This window comes from Amblyomma maculatum, chromosome 6 (assembly GCF_055883805.1).
Source record: "Amblyomma maculatum isolate TAMU_Amacu chromosome 6, ASM5588380v1, whole genome shotgun sequence".
NCBI classification, from domain to species: Eukaryota; Metazoa; Arthropoda; class Arachnida; order Ixodida; family Ixodidae; genus Amblyomma; species Amblyomma maculatum.
This window is the reverse complement of record NC_139349.1, coordinates 56,612,255-56,635,487: the sequence shown is the minus strand read 5'-3', so window position 1 is coordinate 56,635,487 and position 23,233 is coordinate 56,612,255. Positions and strand designations below refer to the sequence as shown.

The 23,233-nt window shown below is 43.0% G+C and overlaps 1 protein-coding gene across 4 annotated transcripts in view; it reads left to right on the top strand.

The window, feature by feature from the left end:
- LOC146185807 (uncharacterized) overlaps positions 1-23,233 on the top strand; it is a 178,566-nt gene that overhangs the window by 113,465 nt on the left and 41,868 nt on the right. For all 4 annotated transcript variants that reach the window (XM_084606743.1, XM_084606742.1, XM_084606741.1 and 1 more), the window contains exons 2-10: positions 6,114-6,209; positions 8,801-8,920; positions 10,448-10,546; positions 13,730-13,903; positions 14,858-14,945; positions 16,647-16,755; positions 17,546-17,610; positions 19,325-19,452; positions 20,215-20,383. In XM_084606743.1, the coding sequence (XP_084462869.1) occupies positions 6,114-6,209; positions 8,801-8,920; positions 10,448-10,546; positions 13,730-13,903; positions 14,858-14,945; positions 16,647-16,755; positions 17,546-17,610; positions 19,325-19,452; positions 20,215-20,383 (1,048 nt within the window). The remainder of the gene's footprint in view (positions 1-6,113; positions 6,210-8,800; positions 8,921-10,447; positions 10,547-13,729; positions 13,904-14,857; positions 14,946-16,646; positions 16,756-17,545; positions 17,611-19,324; positions 19,453-20,214; positions 20,384-23,233) is intronic.

The following is a 23,233-nucleotide window of genomic DNA, read 5'->3' as shown; positions in this document are numbered from 1 at the left end:
TTTTAAATCTGTGTTTAGAGAGATTGAACATTGAACATAGGGATGGGTTTTTGAGAATAGTTGGAATCTGGTAATTAAGTTTCTGTTTACCGTAATTTGTCCTTGTTTTTGGGACGAGGTTTCTGTGTTGTCTGAGAGGGTATTTAGTAGGAAATCGATTAGGAGAGACGGAGAAAAGCCTATTGCTATGGATATGTTGTAACAAGCGGTATGTGTAGACTCGGTTAGCTTGAAGTAGATTATGTTTTTGGTATAGAGGTGATGTTGGTAAGTGTCCCGGTCTTCCATGATAACCCTCAATAGCCCGGAGTGCCTTTTTTTGCAGAATCAAAAGCTTGTGATAATTGCTATTTGTTGTGGTGCCCCACACCAGTGCACAATAAGATAACTTAGAAAAAAATAAAGCATAATACATAGATACTTTTAATGAAACAGGTAAAAGGTCACTGGTCCTGTAGAGACAGCCAACAGTTCTGCTAAGATCTGTGGCAAGTTTAGAAATAACTTCCTAAATGGTGGTCTTATGATTTGTGTTTGTTTTCCCAGTGCGGTTTCCTCAGAATTTCACTGTCGCTTTGGTACCCGTGTTTTACGGCTGAAAAAAAAAAAAAAAAAAGGAAGACTGAATTATTCAGATTTTTTTCCTTCCGTTGATTGCACCTAATATTGGCCGACAGACATGCAAACGAACTTGCAATCGTTTCTGTCGAAAACATTCAGGCCTGCAGTCGCTTCTGCCGAGCTTAATGGCGAAGCGGTTTGCTTATCATTAAAAAGCCGTTTTAACGAATTTGTTACATAATGAAATGAAATATAATCATAGTGGAAAAGATAATGGCCAGCGCGGAAACGACAGCGCTGGAGCTGTGTTTCTCTGCTCTGTATTTTTCTCCTGCCGTGCTGGTATTCTAAACGCTGTTATTCTAAACAAAGACGTGGATGACGCTGTGTCAAGTTGACGAAAAGTTTATTATGTGTCCAATCGGGCTTTGTGTACAGCTTTGCTTTACCTTCCAGTGCTGTCGAACGATCGATGAGCACAATTTTTCGCAACGGGTTGATTTCGACGTAGTTTTATTAAAGGTAGAATAGTTTCTACGGACCGACCTAGAACGGCGTAATTCTTGTTTCATAATGGGAGCGTTCGGTGCATGTAATGGCGTCGCTGATCTGAAGAATCGAAATTCGATTCCAATATAAGTGACAACGCTGTTCTGGCGCCGTGTTTGCGAGGATTCGTTTGTAATGGATGCCCACCCTTCATTCCATTTGGCGTTATGTCGGCATGACAGCGGTATCAAACGAAAACAACGGGCCGTCAGGCACAGAAATTGCACAAGGAATCGGAGTCGATCGCCGAAAATAGCCATCGTTAGCCGTCTCACACACCTGCTCGCCACTGGCTGGATCGCGCAGCCAATGCTGAGATTCGGTCGCCAACCAGCCATTGGATTGGTAGCTTCAAACTGACGCTTCCCACTTCATGACCTAACAGCAGCGACCAATATCGCAAGCCTAGATGCACCAGAAATGAAAAATGGATCTGTGGAACACGGTGCCTGGTTAGAAGTAATACAACAACGACAACGACAACAACAACAACGACAACGGCAACGACAGCAGCAGCAATAACAACAATAACACTACAGTAACAACAAACAACAACAATAATAACAATAACAAAAATAATAATAATAACAATAACAACAACAACAATAACAACAATAACAATAATAATAATAATAATAATAATAATAATAATAATAATAATAATAATAATAATAATAATAATAATAATAATAATAATAATAATAATAATAATAATAATAATAATAATTTTGAGGCATAGGTAGCTTTTTATATTAGCCGTCGGGGCATGATGCTATCCCTTATGCCACACGGGAGCAATCATTTTCTGGCTTTTTATCTGTATTTATTCTATTCTTCCCGACTCCCTGAGCTTTTCAAGTACAGGTGGTTTCTGCTCTCTGCTCTTTCCACACTTGTAGCCTGTATTTCACCGATTCAATTTCCCTTGTTTTTTAAGGCCTCTGTGATGAAGATTTATGCTCCTTCATTTCGTTACAGACCCATGCAATTGTTTCGTTAAGCAGCCAATTTATATAGCTAGCTGCTGACTAAGCATGGGGCCTCCTTTTTTCGCTATATTTGGAGATGTCTCAAGGAGATCTCGTTTGTTACAGGTCTATAAGCTCCTCCAGGAAAGCCTCCCATTTGCCTGTTGTGACACAACATAGAGTATGTGACCTAACAAATGGTGGTGCTTAGTAAGTTACCCCAAATGGGATTGTACCGTACATCATTAGTCTGGATGCGGCACTCCTCGTCGTTCAAACCACTCAGGACGGTTCGCTCTGTTTGCTCCCCGCTATTGCTCTCTGTGCTGTATACGCAGTTTTACTGAGGTCAACTTCAACTAACCCCATTATTCTCTGCGCCTTAAAATCTTCCGAAATATGCGCCGGTTCCCCTTAAGTACCGGCATAACGGTTGCGATAACAGTGTGTACGTCGTTGGCTTATGAAATTAGAAACCTCGTCACTATCAAGATTGTAATTTTAAAACTGAAGTGGTGAAGAAATAGCTTCCAAACTCTTAGCTCGGTTTAGGACCCGCAACCACGGCGCCGCTTACAGGTTACTCTCAGCTGTCAAGGCCAAGAAAGCAAAAAAAAAAAAAAAAAAAAGAACAGAAAGGAAGTTGCTAGAAATTCCTTCGACAGGTGTCACCATCGAACACCGAGAGAAAGGTACACCACTCGCTGCTCGGAGCGGGCTTTCGCAACCTGCAATATTGAATGACTCCCACGATGCACCGTGTCCTGAACCGGCCGACGAGTCTGGCAGCTGCTCGGCGCAACGACACGGTCACGACACGATACGTAGAGAGACGGCCGGGCCCGTGCATCGCCGTCGCGCCCTGACAAGCTGTCCGCGCAGCGCTTTCCCCCGAGGTGCTGTCGGTGTACCGTCATGCGGTGTTTGAAAATGGCATCGGAGCTGCGGGTGCCCAGGTCGAGTCATGCATAATTAGAGAGCTCCACCTGACCGTTCGTGCGCGCCATACATGTGCTTGTTTTTCATTCTACCCGGTTCGTGCTTGCAAGATCACTGATTAGGTGTTACAGAATGGATATCATGACAGTTCGCTAGCGAATATTATCCCGTCGGCTGCATCTGGAAGACTAACCCGCTTAGTAAGAACTTGGAAGTTGCCGAAATTATAATTGCAGGGCGCGAAAATTAGCCGTAGTCACGCTTACTTTACGCCATAAAAGGTGATGTGAACACAAATACGAAAATGGTAATTCAAATTAAACAGAGACATGAAAAATACTTTCGCATTATTTAAAACAACACTGCTCTTTGTAGAAGGGACCATGCATTTTGCCGATTCGTGAGAATACCCCGCGACGTTCCTATGAGTTTTAGGTTTAAGTTCGGCGTATAGCTTCTTTCGCTTATTAACTAGCGCTTGGAAAGAAGCAACCCGCTGTGTGCAAATACAGGTAAAGGCGGTGTCTTGTTTTGCAATATCCGGCGATAAAGAGAGTGAATTTTGGCCAGCATTGGTAGGTTAGAGCGCCAGAATGACAAAGAAATTACATTCTCTTGAAACGGAGCTTTTATAACCAATAGGAAATCCCCTAAAATTAGATAGAGGAATCGATGCCATCGGCTGTTTTTATCAGCAAAATGTGAGACGGCAGGATGTTTTTCAACGCTTGTCCGAGGCTATGTTTACCGCCAATTCCACCTAAACAGCGATCGCGAAGTCCTTTCAATTTTGACGTCAGGTATTCTGAAGTGGAGCGTCAGCAAACAATAGCCCATTTTAAAATTAAATGCATTTTTTTCATTTATAAAACTCGATTGTCGCACTCTTCGTAATTAAGCAGTTTGCTCACCAATGAAAGTGCTTTTATGATTAGGAAATTTGAGCTTAAAGTGGAATTTTTTTTTATAGCCGAACAAGCAACATGATTATGAAGAGTCAAGAATCGATGCTTATTAAGATAAAAATTGCACGCAATTTCCTTAAAGTTCCGCCGATTCGGCGTGTCAAATATCGTCCCTGGAAAACGAGCAGCCCGGAAGCCCTGCGCTAGCTCGCGAGCGCCGTTGAGAGCAGTGTCACCTCGCACGTCACACGCAGGCAAAACGGTGCGCCTTTTTTTCTTTGGGAACGCGCGAGCACTTCGCCGGTTCGTGGCGCGTTGTCAACACGAAACTACTGCGTGGCAGGCTTTACGGAAACCCCTGCTACTGGTGTTTGTCGACGCGACGGTGCAAACTCGTCGACAAGCTGTCTGAACGAGAGGCGCTGTCGCTGCCGTTTCACTTTTCGAAGGCGTGCTTCGGGTGGCACTGGTTGAGTGGTCTTACCAGGTAACTTTCCTGTGTTTGTTCCTTGAGAGGCACCCGCAGCTTGCCGGTCGAGTTGATACGCGCTTGCCTCTTCACGAATTAGCAACAGAAGCAGGAAATGAAGAAACAGAGGAAGAAATGTAAAAAATGAAGAAAGAAAGAAAGAAAGAAAGAAAGAAAGAAAGAAAGAAAGAAGGGAAGGAAGGAAGACAGGAAGAAAGAAAGAAATGAGTGATGGGAAGAGAAATTAACGGAATAAACAGAAAAAAATAGAGGTGAATCAAATATCGGGGAGATGGAAATAAGGAAAGGGAGAAAGAAAGAAAGAAGGAAACGAAGAAAGCGAAGAAAAGGAGAAATGAGAGAAATGAAGTATAAAAGAAGGAAGAAAAGAAAAAAAGTGTTTTTCTTTTTTTAACGGAATAACAACCTGCATAAACCTTGTTTTCCAGCTGTTGCTTTGCATGTGACAGTTCCAGATTTGCCGTCCTGTGGTAATCGGCTGTTCGCGCTTCATGCTACATGCAATTAGGTACTGACCAATTTATGGTCATGTCGGCGTCCACTCGTGCAGAGAGGAGTGCACTGCTGCCATTGTGCAGTCACCGCTCAAGTCCGGCCATGGCTGAGGCTCCGGTGCTATTAGAAATATTGCATGGTTAAAAATAATAATTTTACGTTTTTTATTATTTTTTTGGTAGAAGGCGGATATATAATCCAAGCAAGTGAATTAAAAAAGAACTACAATAACCTGAACGCAACTTGGAGGAACACACGCGATGTGAGTTCTGGGAGTAGCTCACCGCTTTCTAATTACCGTGCTTCACCAGCAGGGAAGCTTTTATCTCATGGCGTCAACTCGCTACTGTTAAAATGTCTATACTTGCCGCCAAGGCATTCTAACTGTGTCCTCCACGATAGCCTACCTACGCCACATAAGTGTTTTTTGCCTTCATACCGGGACTTTCTGCCAGCTTCGGTAACTGGATAGCAATGTCCCTCGTGGCACACCGGTGGCCACTTCGAGATCAACGAGTACAGTGCGGTGTGTGCTTTTCCACGTACTCTCCATGAACCTCAATTAATTGCGCGTGCAAGCAGTAATCATGCGAAAAGATTCTATCCCATTAGCATGCGAACAATGATTACTCTTGTGGCATGCTTTTCCCTGCGTATTTTTCTTATCGACTAATATTTTGGAGTTTTTTTAAATTTTTATCACCAACTAAAAATAAAATTTTTCTTATCTGGATCAAGCTCCTCCCCGTTGCTTCTAGTTGTATACAAGGGAACACATTTAATTTTGTACGGCACTTCAGAAGCTAGCGATCAAAGGGAAACTTAAAAAAAAGTTTCAAGCGGGCTTATAAACGTATGGCTTGGCTTGTTAAATATGCAATAAATACAGAAGTGAAACAAGTGCATAAAGTATTGCAACGCGGTTGTGTGCAAGGCTGAAATCTTCACTGCCTTTTTCCTTAGTACTCTCTTTATACAGAACGAAATGTCTCACGTGAACATGAATAAACGTGAACTAAGCTTCATCTGTTGCGAAGTTATGACTGAATGTAATGCGCACTATTTGCTATACAAACTGCTTGTCGCATTGTTTGAGGTTGCAGACGGATATGGTTTCCGTGATAACTAATATTCAAAAGCGTAACGCGAGCGGAAAAAAATTTTATAACCATGATTTTTATTGTTTCCTTCTTTCTCTTTTTGCAGAATAACATCGTTGTTGAGTTCGAAAACATCCATCCCGACAGCACAAAGCCGAAGTTGCACGATGCTCAGGTTGTGGTGGAGTCCAAGGAAAGCCTTGTGAGTATGTAGTGAAGCAACGAGCTTTTAAACTGACGCAAGGGTTTCTTGTAATTTTTTTGTGAAAATACCTTCCTTTTTTTTATGTATGTTAAGATTTTCTACCAAAACGACAGGGAAGCCGTTTTAATACGCGGCCCTCTAACAGATAAATAATGATTTTTGTCACCGTAAATCCCGACATATGGCTTACTACACGCGCAGGTAGCGGGGATGTGGGCATCGCTTTGAACTGCTAAAGGATATTTACAAGAAAAATGGGGCTGGAGGAAGTGGTTGGGGCGAGTGCTCAGGCGAAGAGAAACATTTCAACAGATGAATATAATGTGCAAAAACGTCGCGTGCTATTTGGCTAGACACGGAATTCTTGGTTGCTGGTTTCATTCTTCATGAGCTCTACACAGTTCAGGTATAAAACGTGCTTTCGTTCGTTTAAAAAAGTTAAGATGAAAGCAAAAAATAATATCTCAAGGCGGTAGACCGTGGGGGGCTGCAACCCTGCGCGACTGAAGTATCACCATTTGAGTTCATTTTTAAGGAACTAAAAAAAAAAAAGAAAAGGCATCTTTTGAGTGAGGAAATTAACATATGCATGCTTAGCAATTATTACACAATGTACCTGTGTTCCTTCACACAGTGGTAAAATTTACGAACTTGTGAGTGTTTCTTGTGCAAAACGTGGCTCCTCGTACAAACACTTCGTTTTTGTCGCATGGGTGGAATTCTTGCGGCCTCTTGTGAAAGACGGGCTGCGCCGAGGACAAAGTATGGCAGTTTCAGCGCACGCTACGCAGAATTGCCAATTCTGTTCCTGATTCCGTGAATGTGAGAACCGAATAGCGAAGTTTAACCCTGCCTAAAACTTGTTTGTGACGTTAAAAAATGTAATGATATTTCAAGTCACGGTGCGCAGTTGTCTGACGTGTGACGACCAGTGAGAGGCGGCCAGCATGTATTAACAATGCCTGCGAAACAGCCAGCAGAGCCGCACTGTTTAACCCCTTGATGCCGAAATCACGAATGTATGAAATGAACAAATTAATACCACTAAATTATGGAAGGTAATGTACCCGCATTCAGAAGGCAGTGTGAAAAGTTTGTTAGCACCTTCATAATTGAACAAATCGCTATGTCGGTATAGCAACGATTAGCATTTTGATCCATTTTTAGTAGACACTCCGTGTTGTTTGAAGGACCAAAATGTGAGATTCGGAACAAATTTGAACGCCCAGAGACATAAAAAAAATGTCCGTTTTTCCACTCGACATATTCTTATAACTTGAGATGGGCAATTTTAAGGCGCTGACTGGAACCCTCACTCCGCGTCCACTTCAAGCTTGCTGAATGTCACGCCACACATTTTGACTGAGAAGCGCAGGATACTGATAACTTGTTGACCTGGAACTTTAGTACACAAAGTGCAAATGGCTTGTAGCTTTTTCATGATACTGGGCAGAAACATGGTTATAATTTGAACTCTGACCTGCTTCTCTCCTCTCCGACTTCGTCTCTGGTCTATACGCATAACCCAACGCCTCGACGTGTATTTGTATTCATTTGAGGAGCCGTTTTCAGTTCTGGGTATTTTTTTATAGCAAAACATACTGGCTGTTAACTTTTTGTCTAAACTTGACGCGTCTTTTAAAGGAGTTTGTAATCTGTTTTCATTACTAGGTAGACATAAATGTGAACAAAGATAGCAATCAAGAGTACGTCAAAATTACGCGCCTTAAGCGTATAGAGAGCAAAAATTTGCTCAATCAAGTGGTTTTGCAAGTAAGCTGCAATCAAACGCTCATGACTGCACACATTGGTAAACCTGATTTACGTCAGAACTTTGTCTTTATCGTTAAATGCTTAATTAAAAAAATGATTATTTTTGGACACAAACATATCACCCTCTATCGATTTACACCAATCATTAACCTCTACCACTTCGCAATTACAACTGCTGCGGACACGAATATGCGTGTTTTGCCTGTACTTAATTACCTAACTAACTTATTGGCTTCATTATTTTTTTGGACACAACATTACGTCACCGTCTATCGATTGACAAAACTGATTACCCTCTACCGCTTCTCAATTACTTACAACTGTTGCGGACAACTTTTACATGTATTGCCTGTAATTAATTACCTAATTAACTTATTGGCTTAATTATTTTTTAGGCAACAACATTACGTCACCCTCTATCGATTGACACCACTCATTAACCTTTACCACGTTTCAATTACTCACAACTGCTGCGGACACGGCCTGCGGACGCGGTTTGCGGACGGAAATCTGTGAACATAGCCAAGTATAATGCTTTCGCGTTAAAAATGCAGCTTCCTGGACATCTTAGCGTGCATATAAACTAGGCCTGAACATATAACATTTAGGCATTTCCCAGTGTCACGACATTCTGTCAGTGTGGATTTTCTCCTGTTTTAGCGAGCCTGCGATGTGTGCGGTTTCATGACGATCGCCACACCTCCGCTAATACAACCTCCCAATGTTCCAGTCACAATAACGATTTTGTTTAACTTCCGCTTGCCATAGGTGACAGGTTGACATTGCGGTTTGTCTTATGTTGTTCTTTGCACCAGACGATCACGACTGGAGTTACCTGCGAGCGATTGATTTTGGTAATCAAAGTCAAGAAAACTGACGACCCGGAAAGGAGAGTGCACCGGTACAACCTCCTTGTCGAGAAACTCAACGGAAAGGCAAGTTTTCGAACGCTTTCACTGGGGTTCATTTATTTCAGTGTTTCTGCCGAGCCGTTCTTTGCGCTAAAATGAAAGCTGTTTACCTATATTAGGCTGGTCATAAATAGAATGAACTGAACTGCACGGGAGCACACGGCGGTTAGCTGGGAAATTGTGACTCGTAGTATACCTTAAAACTACCTAAAGAGACGCAACATACGAAAAGAGAAAGAGGCCGGACTATCGATTAAAATGTTATTTCGGTTTTAAGGTGAGCCAGCACCTATTCGTTCAATCGTCAGCCTTGCTGGCTAGTAGTCGTCTAGTGCGTGGCGTGCTTGCTTGTGGACTTCAATATGCAAATCGCGCAAAAATATTAATAAATAAAATTACCAGAACAACGACGCTGGTAACATTAGTGACAGCATTTAAATTTGCACAGCACGTTTCAAGGCACTAAACGTGTGCTTGAACATGCCCGTACTGGCACTCAAATATATGTAAGAAAGCTAAAATTGATTGTTTTTAAACTTAAAAGCAAACGTTCCAAATTATTATCTGACGAGTCAAAAAGTAAAGAAAACGTATTGGACTCTATTACCGCACGCATCTTTTTTTTTTTTACTTTGCGTCTTAAAGGAATCCCGTAAACGTTTATGGCCGTTATTTTTCGTAGTGTTTGTAGTAGTGGCAAACATACTTTTTCTCCAAAAATTTCTGTATAAATATTGCTGTCATCGTACGTCATACATTATACGCGTATGCCAAGGCAATTGATAAACTGGCTATGATAAATTGGGCATGCGCTGCTTGCGTAATACCCAAGGCCCTGCAGAAATCACAAAAAAATCATTGTTTAGGGCCTTATATCTCAGCCAGACAGGATGAAGAGAGCAAGACGCTTGGTATTGGGCAGCGGCATGTAGGTGCTGCTTTTTATTGGCGGGTAGACTTAATTTCAGATGGTGGGATGCAGCCTGGAAACAACGTACGAAATGGGCTGGTTAATTCTAAACACGAATTGCTCTGGTTCTTCATACAGTGTTCTAAAGCACGTTGTAGCCTCACAAGCCTCGGGGGTGATTTCGACCACTACATGTGCGGAATGCTGTGCTGCTGCCAACACGCTCCTATTCCGAGCTCGAATCATATTACGTTGATGTAATCAGGAGTGAACGGAAACTTGCAAATTATCTTTAGTTTAGCAATTAGACGAGCGTTCGTCGGATGAAACCTTCGTAACTGGAAGGACTACGCATATTTTGAAGAAGCAACCCATTTCTGTCATGAAAAAATCTATCCGCGGGTTTGGGCAGCATAACAAGTCCTGATTAGAGGTTGCCTTAATTGACATGACAATCCGTTGTATGTGCTTACAGGGTAATTCATGTTTTAATGTAGGCACGGCGAAAAACAGTTTAGAAGAATATTCAGCTTGTTGCTGCAGTGTTTGTATTACAAAGAAGGCTAGGGAAACGCTGAAATGCGTTGCATTAAAGTTCGCACTGAGCATGAAGTGATCCTTCTAACTGATCTCCTTTACAGTTGAGGATATGCTGCATTAGCACGGAACAGCTGTTCGTCGTCCGCTTCATTCAGCGACCAGACGTCAAGGTTTCGCTCCAGTCCTCGGTAGCTGAAAACGTGAGTATTCGTCGATCGCGGCGCTTTCAAAGCAACATTTGCATTTTTTATTGAAACACAATTTCTATTGAAATCGAAACGAACTGAAAGCACGTTGATTATCTCAAAGCGCCATATGTAACCGAGCGAAATTCAGGCGCTGAGCAAAGGAAGCGAGGCAGTTGCTTTGTGAATGCACGTTTCCGTAAAGAACACAGTGCACTGCTACGAGGGAACTTTACTCCTGCCTATATATTACCATATCCACCAGATCTACGAGGGCCTATTTGAACCGTGTGTGTGTTCTCAACAGGGTACGACTTCAGCAGTAGGTTATGGCGGCATGGTGGCGTTGTCGTGAGCGTCTGGTCTACGTTTCATGGGTAAAACTTGCCAGAAGTGAACCAACAAAGGAGAATATGCTTATACTCTGTACTATCTACATGAATGCGTACATTATTAACTGTAGACCAGCTTTGAACAATAAATAGGGAAAGTTCGTAACATGTTTTGGAAACTAAGTTACGTACATACGTTGTCAAGACCCGATGAAATGAGAGGATTGATGCCTACCCGCAGCCTTGATGTCAGTTTGACGTGCGAACTTGTTCGCGCTGTTTTTTTTTTGGATGAACTTCCAGTCATCTTACTGTCTTAACGTGAGTGGTGTTCTGCTCCAGTGAATTTCGTTTTTGTTGTTTCCTTTAATTGCAGCACGGAGTTTTCTTCTCAGGGAAAAAATGTGTATGCACAACTATCGAATAATTTCACTGAATAAAGTTTTTTTTTTTTTTTTTTTGCGGGGAGGGGGGGGGGGAGAAGCCATTTTATACCTCGAAGTTTAAAGGTCCGAAGCCTTAAAGGTAGCGTTTTTCGCAGCTGATGTTTTCTCAGCGAGAAGCTAATTTTTGCGTAGCAGACGCTTGACTCTTTTAGCACCGCCGCGGAGGAAGAGCAGTTGTACTCCTTTCCCCGCACTTCACAACATTTGCTCCTCAGCGCTCGTGTTCGTGCTTCGCATGGCAAACTTTCTCGCATATGTCTGTCGCGCTTCGTCCCAAGAAAACCGTGCATTGCTGGGAAAACCAGCGGTGGCGCGAACGAATCGAGGAGACTTCGCATTCACAGAGCTCTGTGTGGGTTAGAGCTGATCATAATCGTTCCAATGGTTAAAGCTAGCGTGTCAATGAGCATTTGGTTTGAGCACAGCTCGCATGTAATGGCGAACCCTTCTTCAAAAGTACGCTGCATCAATTTTTAGTCAGGCTCGGTGTTTTGCTAACGCTGGCTTCGATGGTGATGCACACATTTTCGTACTTCAGGCAGCGCATGGGTACGCTGCTGAAAACCTCGAGCGCTGGCATGCCGAAATCCTGGCGGACAATGTGTAACGCAATTTCCTGTGCTCCGGCACTTAAGCAGACCGTCTTCAGCGGTGGCTGTATATGTGCCTTTCTGCACACCTGGTCTTGACGGCGAATGCCTGGAGTTTTACTTGGTAACCGCGCGGGCTTAGCAGCAAAACAATGAGCCGCTTTGCGCTACTTTTGCATTTTTATGTTGATGAACTTGCGTCTCTTTCTAGCGGCGGGGTAGAGCGGCACTTGAGCTTGGGCTTTATGCATGAATCAAGACATACGTTGCTGGAAGCGAAAGAGATGTCTGCTGAACCATGCTTTCACGATGATGACTGCGCGTAGCGTAAGACTCGGCGCAGCTAGGCTCTTCGGCTGAGGGTACTTCATTAACCTTCGCCAGGATCTGTTCTTTTCGATTTTTTTTTTTTTTTCTGGACGGCAGCATAGCTTCCATATGCGTGCCTCTCGATGTTGCAGTTACGCTGTTTTGCCTCTCTTCTGCAAAGCCGCGTTTTGCTTCTTCAAGTGCAACTTTTTTTTTTTTTTTCCTACAGCTTCCTATACTGCTCTTGTAGGCGGATTCGACTTCGGGAGGGAAACTTGTCGTTTTCCGCGCGGGTGAACTAATGTTCCAAAAATCGTCTCAGATCACCTAAGTTGATCTCAATACGGTGAATTTCGTCTTTTGGGCACTTCCATACGTAGACGAAATTTAAAGCAACTAATAGTTTTAATATAAATTTATGAATATCACTGTGGAAACGTTTATGTTAGGTCTGTCTGCGTGGTTTTTTTAAACAGTCTTTATTAAACGCTAAAAACTGCACATGTAGGCAATTTCGGCCGTCAGTGCGTTACATTCGTGAAGCTTAGTTGCCCACCTTTAGCGGCTTGCTTTCTGCAATATTCAATTCGCAGAGTTGTGCACACGTGGGGCTAACCACGTGGGACAGATTTTTACAAGTCTTGGGGAGAGACAAATAAGGATGATCACGGCAATTAAAAAAAATACTGTTAATTGAAAATTTCGCTTTAAGCTGCCGCAGTAAACAGTGTTTCTGTCTCCATTTTTCACCTTTTTTTTTTCTTGATTTTACAACTCAGGTGAATATTGAACTATAATTTAATTTGTCTGCCTTCCCACGTTCCATAAGCTATTGGAATAACCTTCCTGATGACGTTACTAATATTAGTTATACTGCAGCGCTCAGAAATGTGTTAAAGCAAGCCGCCCGCGTGCTGTGCTATGTGAGTGCACGGTAAAGAACCACAAGGGGTCGAAATTTCCCGATCCCTACAATACGGCGTCTCTCAGAGTCATAGTTGCTTTGGGACGTTAAACCTCATAAACTAAATTCTACTAAACTATTTAGAAACTATTTCTTCAGCAGCTGAATATAACATTTCTGAAACGTAGAAAACAGAATACAATTGTAATAAAAATGTATGCAAAAAAAGAGGTTATTTTAATATTTTGATCCTTCTAGGGAACATACTGGTTTTCAGCAGCTGCTGGTACCAGCATTTTTGCAAATGGGCTTTTTTTTTTTTTTTTTTTTTTAGTGAAAACAACTCTGCTGGGACCAACACAGTTGGAACCAGCAGAAATTTTGGCCCGATTAAATTTCGCAGGCAGCTTCCACTCGGAACGATAGGAATGTATTGTTTGTGCTTATCAACTGTACGTGGCGCCCCATTCATGAAGGCATTCCTTGGAGAATGCGAGGACAATGCCTCAGGCGTCGGTGCAAGTCTGTCAAGTAGCGTGGCGTCAACAGCGCTGTCTATCACCGATTAGTTGGCGGACGCTAGCCGTTCTCATTGTTCCATGCCCTCCCGTGCATAGAAGCCGCACTCGGTGGACCAGCGTGCCCTGGACGACGTGGTGTTGGAGGCTGTGGTGGATGCGCTGTCTTACACGGTTGCCGACATCAGTTGCTCAGGCCAGACGGACTTCCCCAGCTTCAAGCATCGAGCACCTGTGGCTGAGATTATTCAGCGTACGCAGCTGAGTCAGTTGGTGAGTGCAGATTCCGTAACTATCACTTGGAGTATAATAAATATTGTTCGAGATGTCGCTGCTGTGCATTTCTTGTAGCTATACGAATAATAATGAACCAAATGAAGCGATGGCCGGGTACTAGAGTGCATGCCCAAGCTATAGCGGCGTATACAGAGGAAATGTGCGTCTTTGCCCTAAATAGTAAAAACTGCATCTCCAAGAGATAGGAGAGATAGGAAGCGAACAGAGTTGGCCAGAGAGTAAACGGGAGTTGCTGACATTTCTGACCAAATCAAAAAAATGGGCATGGTCAAGGCATGTAATACGGAGGCGAGGTGACCGATGGTCGCCGAGGGTTACTGGCTAGAATACAAGAGGAGGCAGACGTAGGAGGGGGCGATCAAAAGTAAGGTGGACGCATGGGATCAGGACGTTTGCAGAGATAAGAAGGCAGCATTTGGGTCAGGAATTCGTTAAATTGAACTGATTAGTAAGAGAGGCCTCTATCATGCGCATGGTGTAGTCATATTGGTAGGGTTGCTGCTTCTGATGATGATTATTATGTTGAACGCGGGATTACTTTGCGTTGTTCGCTGCTGTCATATCGACAGACAGAGCGTAGAAAATACGCTAAAATGGAGGGAAGCTTCTTCCCGCAACACTACACTTTAGTGGTCTTGACAGCTTAGTCAGCAGCGCCCAGATGTACTTAAGAGAAAGCGGTTCGTCTCATGCTGACAGGTGATGCTAGGCGCATGGTATCAGCGTGACACGTCACAGATCTTGAAATATTCTTTTGTCTACGAATGTTCCCTGTGTGCATGTTGTATGCGGGTTTCTTTGCCTTTTGAGGGGCGAAGAACATCAGGCCATTTGTTGGGATGCTTGGGTGCAAAGTTTTGTTTAAAGAGATTGGTACTTCTATATCCGCAGCGTAGCTACATTTTTCTGTCTTCGCGCATGCGCTTTCAGGATTCAGCAGCGCCGTCTGCAAAGGTGAAGCACGACCACCGACTCCTTGTCAAGGTCATAAAGGCTTCTAATTTAGGTGGAAGCAAGGGTGAGTTGCGTGAGCATGTAATCACTGCATGTTTGAATGTGGACGTCAAGACGCTGCTGGAAACCTTTTGCGCTGTTTAAACCATTTTGATTCAAGCTAGACGCCGTCTTAACAACAACAAAAAACAAAACAAAACAACAACAACAAAAAAGATTTGACAGTTTTTTCGGCGTTATTAGGCGTTTATGTTTTTATTTAAATTTCTTTAAAACATACACATAGGTGTGTTGTTACGGGAGTGGGTGAAGAGATGTTGACACCTATGTACAGGTCTGTTAAAGTTTCTAGCTGTTTCTATTTGTTTCCCTGTTTCTAGCTACATTATAGAACAAGAACAAAGATACAAAATCGCTTGGAAATAAACAGAGACGAAAACATCACCAACAATAAGAACAGGTGATTGCCTTGTCGGGAAGCTGAACAACATTATCGAACTTTTGTCTGCGAATACGGACGCAGTTCATTTCATTCGCATAGAGATTGCGGGAGGTAGGGAAACAAAATGGATTAGCGCACGATCTTAACTATTTTGGACCTAACCTATTTTAACCTATTTTGATGGATGTGTCTAGTCTGGCGAGTGCATTTAAAATCAATTAAAACGCCGAAGTGGGCTAGATGGAACGAACTAATACTTGAAATAGCCGGGGTGAGAAACACGATGGACAGAGAAAAGGCGCCGTGTGCGTCGTGTTCACGGCCCGTCCGTGTTTTTCGGGATGTCTATTTTAAGTATGAGCGCATTATAATTTTATAAATTTCAGTGACTTAATTTAAAGGAGGTAGGAAGTACTAGGTGCGAAAACTTCAAACGTGTAGCGTCGCTTGACTAGATATGGTATGAAGACGTGGATTGGGAAAGCTCAAAGGGTGAATCGGCATGCTTCAAACGTTATAATGAAAATGTACAAGGTAACGTACAACAGCCTCGGGAAGGAACAGCAGTTTACTAGCAGATTATGACAAGCAGCTTACCGGTATCGCTCAAGAGGAAAGTATACAACAGTTGCATCTTACCTGTACTCACCTATGGGGCTGAAACGTGGAGGCTAACCAAGAAGGTTCTACTTAAGTTGAGGACAATGCAGAGGGCTATGGAACGAAAAATGGTAGGGGTAAAATTTAGTGATAGGAAGCGTGCAGAGTGTGTCAGAGAATTACCTCAAGTTATCGACATTCTAGTGGAAATTAAGAAGAAGAAATGGGCATGGGCAGGACATGTAGTGCGAAGAAAGGATAACCGATGGTCGCTTAGAGTAACAAACTGGATTCCAAGGGAAGGAAAGCGTAGCAGAGGACGGCAGAAAGTTAAGTGGGCGGATGAGGTTAAGAGGTTCGCAGAGGTCCAGCTAGCACAGAACCGGGTTAATTGGAGAAATATGGGAGAGGCCTTCGCCCTTCAGTGGGTATAGTCAGGCTGATGATGAATCAATGAATGAAAATGCACAGCAATGGTTAATAAACGATGAACAAGTGGTTTAGTGATATCTGGCTAGGCCGGGCAGAAACAAGGAATAAAGATATGATTATTAAAGGATCCAGAACCTCTATTGAATTGCAGGCTTTGAAATCAATATTTGCAAAGCCAAAAAAGTAAATGATGCTTGATTCGCTTTGAAATTTTCAGCTCATTATTGAGCTGGATTGCTGCGCTGCTAAGATGCATAAAATGCGCTTCCACACACAATTTGCCGCGTGCAGGCTGCAAGGAAGTGTACTGCGTCGTGGAACTCGACGAACCTCCCCATCGCTGCACGACGACCGTTGTCAAGGAGACGACTAATCCCTTCTGGGATGAGCATTTCCTCTTGTGAGTTCCCAATGCACTTTAATCCTGAAGGGGTCAGTGATATGTGGCGTTACTGTTTTTTATGGGCCTCAATAAGGTCGTGATATGTTGAAAGGGAATAGCCAAATTTTGCTTATTAACCCTTTGCCCTAACCCTTTGGTCCGAGGCAAAAAAAAAAAAAAGGAAGAAGAAAGAAAATAACGTCAAAACCTGTGCTTTCGGAGAGCATCATTACTTACGTAAACGTCAAATTTTATAAGCTTGTTTCATAAGCGATGATGCGCAGCGTGTGCGAGTGCGTTTATTTATTTGGCTATTTGTTTACTGCACGAAGGAATTGTCCGGGGCAATTAGGACGTGTATTTCGACTTGTCCTAAGCACTTCAAGCATGGAGGAAGGAAACAACTTAGGAGAGGCCCTTGCCATTCCAAATGCATTGGAGAAAGTGTGGCGGAAGTGACGTCAAAATTTGGGATTAGCCAAGTCGGGCCATTAGCAACGGCGACGCGTTGCTATGAAAACTCGGGCCACTAGCAACAGCGTTGCTATGGGCCCTAGGTACGCGAGCGTCGCGGAGAAGGGGTAAAGGAGGAGGAGAGACGTTGCAGCGTCCGGTCGCGGCGTGGCCGCGTCGGCTTCAAAAAAAAAAAAAAATGACGTCAGGGCCTCTCCTAAGCTTTCCTTCCTCCATGACTTCAAGTGAGCAAAATAGGAAGATTTCTTTTTTTTTTCTTTTTTTTTTTTTTTTAGCCGCATTTATCATTGTACACAATGAAAGAGCACTATATCTTGGTATGTCCCTCTTTCAGCACCCTCGACCAAAACTCCTCAGAAGTACTGTTCGAGATATATGACAAGAGCCGGCCTCAAGGAAGTAAGTACAGAGAATGGGAAAATAAAAGCAAAATAAGCGTTCAAGAGGATGCAAGCGTAGAGACACACATCAGTACGCGCCTACGGGCGCACTGAGTGCATAAATTTGATGCAAAAATACATAAGCGTTCTTTACAGCGTTCAACAATATAATGCTGCCCAATGCAAGAGTATAAAGAAAATAATTTTAATGTAATCATGCACTTGTTTGATAGTCTATTGTGTCAATACCTTGCACATACAAAAGTGCTTCGTGCGTACGCCACCAATGACTGTAGTCTGAAAACGTAGGTTCACGTAAAGAAAGTTCACCTTCATTGAAAGGAAATCGGTAATATGATATTTTAACACTAATGTATATTAAGGATTTTTAAACTCAGTCTTCGCAACGTGGGTTCATTTCCAGGCTAATTCACCGTGGCTACTGGACGCCTTTTCATAGAAAAACGTCACGTAGCGCCTCTCTCCTTTCGTCGAAGAGAAATGCGCTTGAAATTGGTATTTCAGATATATAACAACATGACCGGAAATATCAAATAAATTTAAGCAACCGCACTGTATATCTAAAAGAACTTATCATTACTTTGTAACACAAGAATACCAGACTATAACGAGCCTTTATGCTAATTCCTGTATTGCGGGAACTGTAACAGAATGGAATCGTTTTTCTTTTAATCAAGTGGGCTACAGTAACGAAGATCTGTTTTCTTTCTTTGTAACACCCCTGTTTAAGCACCCTTTGTAACCCCCCTGTTTAAGTACCTCTAAATAAAGAATTACCTCAGGATCAAAGGCAGCAGAACATTGAATGTAAAACCTCTACTTGACAGTGAAGAAGTCAGCATACTCTTCTTGTGAGAGTCTCTATTCTCGCTGACGGAACTCGGTCTCAGTGTTAAGTGACGAATGGCGTACTGTTTGGCATGAAAAACGCATCGAAAGTACTAACATGTGATTGATGGGCAGCAGTGACTTGGACGCCAGCATCAAGATGCGAGTGGTTTTATTACAACAATTTGGGGCTTAGAAGTCAGTAAAATATGTTTTGCTGTAACAAAAAAGAATTCTAAGGACGACACGATACTCTTCATAGCGAAATGTGATCGCAGCTGTTAAAGCGCTTTTGCGATGCACTGAGGCAAATAATTCGAGATATGCTTGTATGTATGCATGTTCAGTAATAAAGCACTTTTTTTTTGTTTTCTTTTTTCAAGAACCAAAGGAGGTGAAAAAGAGTCACGAGCGAGAGAGTGGTGCATAGCTCGTGGCTCTTCATTTTCTTCTTTTGAGAAACTCGCTTTCGCTCGTTTACACCTGTAACGGCGATAACGGTGACGAGGCTGAGGTGCGCTCTTAAAAATCGTGTCTCAAAGACAACAGTTTTATTAACGGCATAAATTTCTCTTTTATTGCATCCCCATTTACACAGTGTAGCACTTTCTTTTTCGCTTAAGATCTGGCTTTGTTGCGGCACCAGATACTTTCGGTATTGCAACAGTGGCAATAGGGACGATAGAAAGTCTTTTCCTGTCTGTGCACGGGCTCCATGCCGCCATTTTAACTGTGTGCAGCGCCCGTTGGGGAAGTTGCATGGTGCCTCACCTGGCGCTAAGTATGGCGCGGATCACGCAATCAGTTCACCCTGTCCGTATTGTATTTAAGCCTTGCGGTATATTTTATGGCGCGTAAGATTACAGACACGCTTCCTTTTCCAGACAACTTCCTCGGCCTTGGCATAGTGAGCATCTCGGAACTTAAGAGAGTGCCCAGCCAGCGCCAGATCATCACGCTGCAGTCGAGGCCCTTGGAATATGACAACGTATCTGGTTCTCTTACCGTTGAGGTAACATTGCTCTTGGCCTTCGTGCTCTTATCAAAGAACACCGCGAAATTTACTGGCACTCCTTGAGTCTGATCGCTGGACTTTTGGCAGACGGCTAGAGTGCTCTGGAGGACAAACTTTGGGGCCCTCTATTGAAGCTGAGAGAAAATTAGTATAGCGTTAGCATAATAATGAAAATTATGTTAGGGTGCCGCAAATAGCTTATCCGCATGCGGATATTTAGTACAGAGATCCGAAATTGCTGAACAGGGTTTAATGTGCATTGTGGTGAAAGCCTTTTATCAGTGGTAGCTACTTCTGCTGAGTTGCAAAGTAGCATATATTAGAGTCTAGTCGAACCAATTAATACAGTAACAAGCATTTCCACCTCCAAAATTCTAAAGAAATGCGTCGGTGAATAAAATTATATAAAATATGAAACGTAAACTTTGTGGCGAGGTCTAGTTAAAGGCTAGCAATGCCGGAATTATTTGCATAAGTTCAACATAAATTGCCTAATTAAATGTTGAAATGTATAACATACATAAAACATACTAAACACCTGTCACAAAACGCCAAAATATTTTTGTTTCGTCCCTACAAGTTGTGCACCGTTCCGACCAATTGCGGACGGTAGGGTAGCAGATGGAGACTTCATTGGTTTGTTTTTGAAAAAGGACTAAAATTGGAAATAAAACAAAACACTGTTTATGCAGGCCCACTTGCTAGGGTTGTTTCAACTGCCATTCCCTATCCCTCGCTCTATTTCTCTATCTCTCATAGTTCCTGTATATGGAAGGATCTCAGATTCCTGTGGTAGCAGACTCCCAGACGGCCACAGAATTTGCCCCTCACTCACCACAAAGCCGCATCGTCGAGAAAAACAGCCGAATAACCTCCGACGGAAGAGTCATCACCACAACCACCATCAAGCGATCGCCGACGACTGAAAGTGAGCGAACTCCTGGTCATGGTAATCTTTTCGGAGCTCAGCTTGTTCAGTGACGAAGTGAATGCTCCAGTTCCCAGTCAGCTTTGAAACTATGTAACATCACAGCGTAGTAGATAATGACGGCTCCGATGATTTAGTGGCTTGTCTTGCACGGTGCGAACGCATCGTGCGTATCTAAAATTATTTGCCTGTCAGCGGAAGTAGTTTTGAGCTCTCCTCATTCTAAGAAGATACCGACTGACCTCGAGCGGTGTCTTTTGTCAGTTTCGTTGATGGCTTCTTGTCAAGATAACCGATGCGTTTCAGTCGGAATAGAAAAATGAGTTTCTGGTTAGGTACAGGTGCTTTATTTTTTTTTACTTTCATCGCCCTCATTCTATGCATTCATGAATAGACACGCAGCCTAATTGTGGCTGTGCGACTTATAAAACGCAGCAGTAAATCTGGAGCTTTACGCTTCAGACATAAGGAAATTGAAATTTTTCAACAGAGCAGCATTACATTTAAATCTAACGGCGTGTGCACACAGCCACGCCTTAAATACAAGACAAAGGGATCATTCAGACAGGCACGTTTGTGTTTCCTAGCACCTAGCAGAATAGTTGGCTGATTTCTCTATTCGGCTAATGTGAACAACTACTCTGTCGACGATAGTTGCAGAAACAGGTTTTGGCTGCGCTGTCATATTTAAAGGTACAGAAACACGGGGGAGCATAAATGACAAAGCGGAATTTCGTTTTATTACGGCAGGATCGCAATTGTATTCCGCACACGTTTGCTTGCCCTTCAAAGGAAGAATACGTGCCGCTATTGGCCACATGTGCTCCCGATCGGGGTTATCGGGGCTGTGTGCCTTAGGCCGCTTTAAGTGATAAAACGGCGAAGTGACGCTTTCTTTTTTTTTTTCCTTTCTTTTTTTTTGTTTTTGTTTCTGCGGACAGACAGCGCACGTTCCCGCAAAGACTGAAGCCAGATTTGCAAGGCTATCTTTGTAACGTTTATTGTAGAACATATTTCATCTCGCCGGCGATAACATGCATGATATAATGTGGGTTTCGTTCATGAGAGGTTTTGTGGTTAAAGAGCTGATTAAAATAAATCAAATTGGGTTGGTCATTGCACCTTGTACAAACCTGCTGGTTTGAAGTTTGCAGGTGGGCCTTCACCTCAAAAATGCCTATCAACAAAAAATACATGGTGTTAGATGTGGCGTCAGCATACTTAAACGTGGTATTTGTATGGAGCACAAGCAGTAAATTAAAATTTTGCTCGAAGTCAGCTCTGTGGAAGAAAACAAAAATTATTGGTCCTCGAAAGATTTTTCAAAACGTTTTGAACAATCGTATAAATGATTGTTAAGAGTTAAAAAAAAAATGAAAGGTGCTTATAATTGTGAGGGGCTGTATATTAGAGACTGAACATGATATATCTGTAAAATCACGCGGGATAGTAAGTGAAGAACTTGAGGATAATACAAGGTTCACCAACAAACAAAGTGCTTATGCTGTGTTGCCTATATAAGCATCACAACTCTTGGCAGACCTAGCGGAAGAGCATCTTGTTATTAGCAAACGGCCGCGTGACTTTGGAGACGTACGTACGAGACCAGATAACAAAAGTGAAATCGCAATATTCATGTTAATGCCTGTAAAAACCTGATGCGCAAGTGGCTGCTCAGTGGTCCGAAGGACCTTTGTTTGTTCGCTGTTCACATCGCCAAGATGTTCTGCCTAACCTTGGAAAATATATAATCAGGCACATCCGTAGACCACTGCAGGGCTGAAATTAGCGAGCTTTAAAATAGGGCGACACTAGCGGTTAGGGTGACAGAGAAATAGCAGTGCGACACTGCCTATGCGTCCCCACCTAGTCGCACCCTGCGCCCTTTCAAGGCAGTATTCTGCGCATGCATGCGCACTGGCGCCCTGCTATTCCCCTGTCACGCTAACCGGTAGGATCGCCGTATTCTAAAATACGCGGTTATTTCTAGGCAACCGTTTGAAAATATATGCAGAAGTGAGACTTTTGCAGCGCTGCAATATTGCCTCGAGACTCTAGAACAAGCTTATTTGCGGTCGGACATACAAGGTGGTTGCGATGACTGTCAGCAAGTTCTAAAAATAGTGTTTATCAAGACAGCTTACTTTTAACATTCCCAGTGGATGCATGCGTCAGAATAAAGCTCATGCGTGTTAAGTAGTAGGCTGGTTGATCTTAATCATTGCTTCTAGGCAGTTGGTTTATGTAGAGGTTTGTAGCCCGTGGAAATAACATTCATATTTCTGTTCAGTTTTTTTCAGAACGTTACCTCTACTGCTATCATTCAAGCAGCTAGGTAATGCGCATGCGTCAGTTTCATCTACGCCTCGCCACAGTTGCGCTGTAGAATACCTTGCCGCTACTGAGTTTCGAATCCGCGCCAGAACGAACAGATCAGCTTCCTTGACCAAACCACTAGAACGCTATGCTATGGTCTACAGCCTATCGCACCTCGTGTAAGACTGCAACACGCTGTCGCTCTGTGCAGCTCACAACGTGCTTTTCACCAAGTTCTAACTGCAACTCATTTTCGCGCTGTGCGATGAACATCATCAGAATCATGAAGTTTTATCTCAGCCGCTCCTTCATCTAACCTAGGTAAATAAGGCATACACATGCGCCATTTGGGCGAATGCGGGCGAGGTACGTGAGCTAATAATGTCGGACAAATCCACCAGGTGGTGCGACCAAGAGGCGGCTTGGTTTTTTCTATTTTCTAACATAACAGTGGCTGGGTGAATAAACCGGCGGTGGAAACTAGCAAAAAACGGCTGGAAGATTGGTGGCTTAAAAGCAGAGAAGTGACATAAT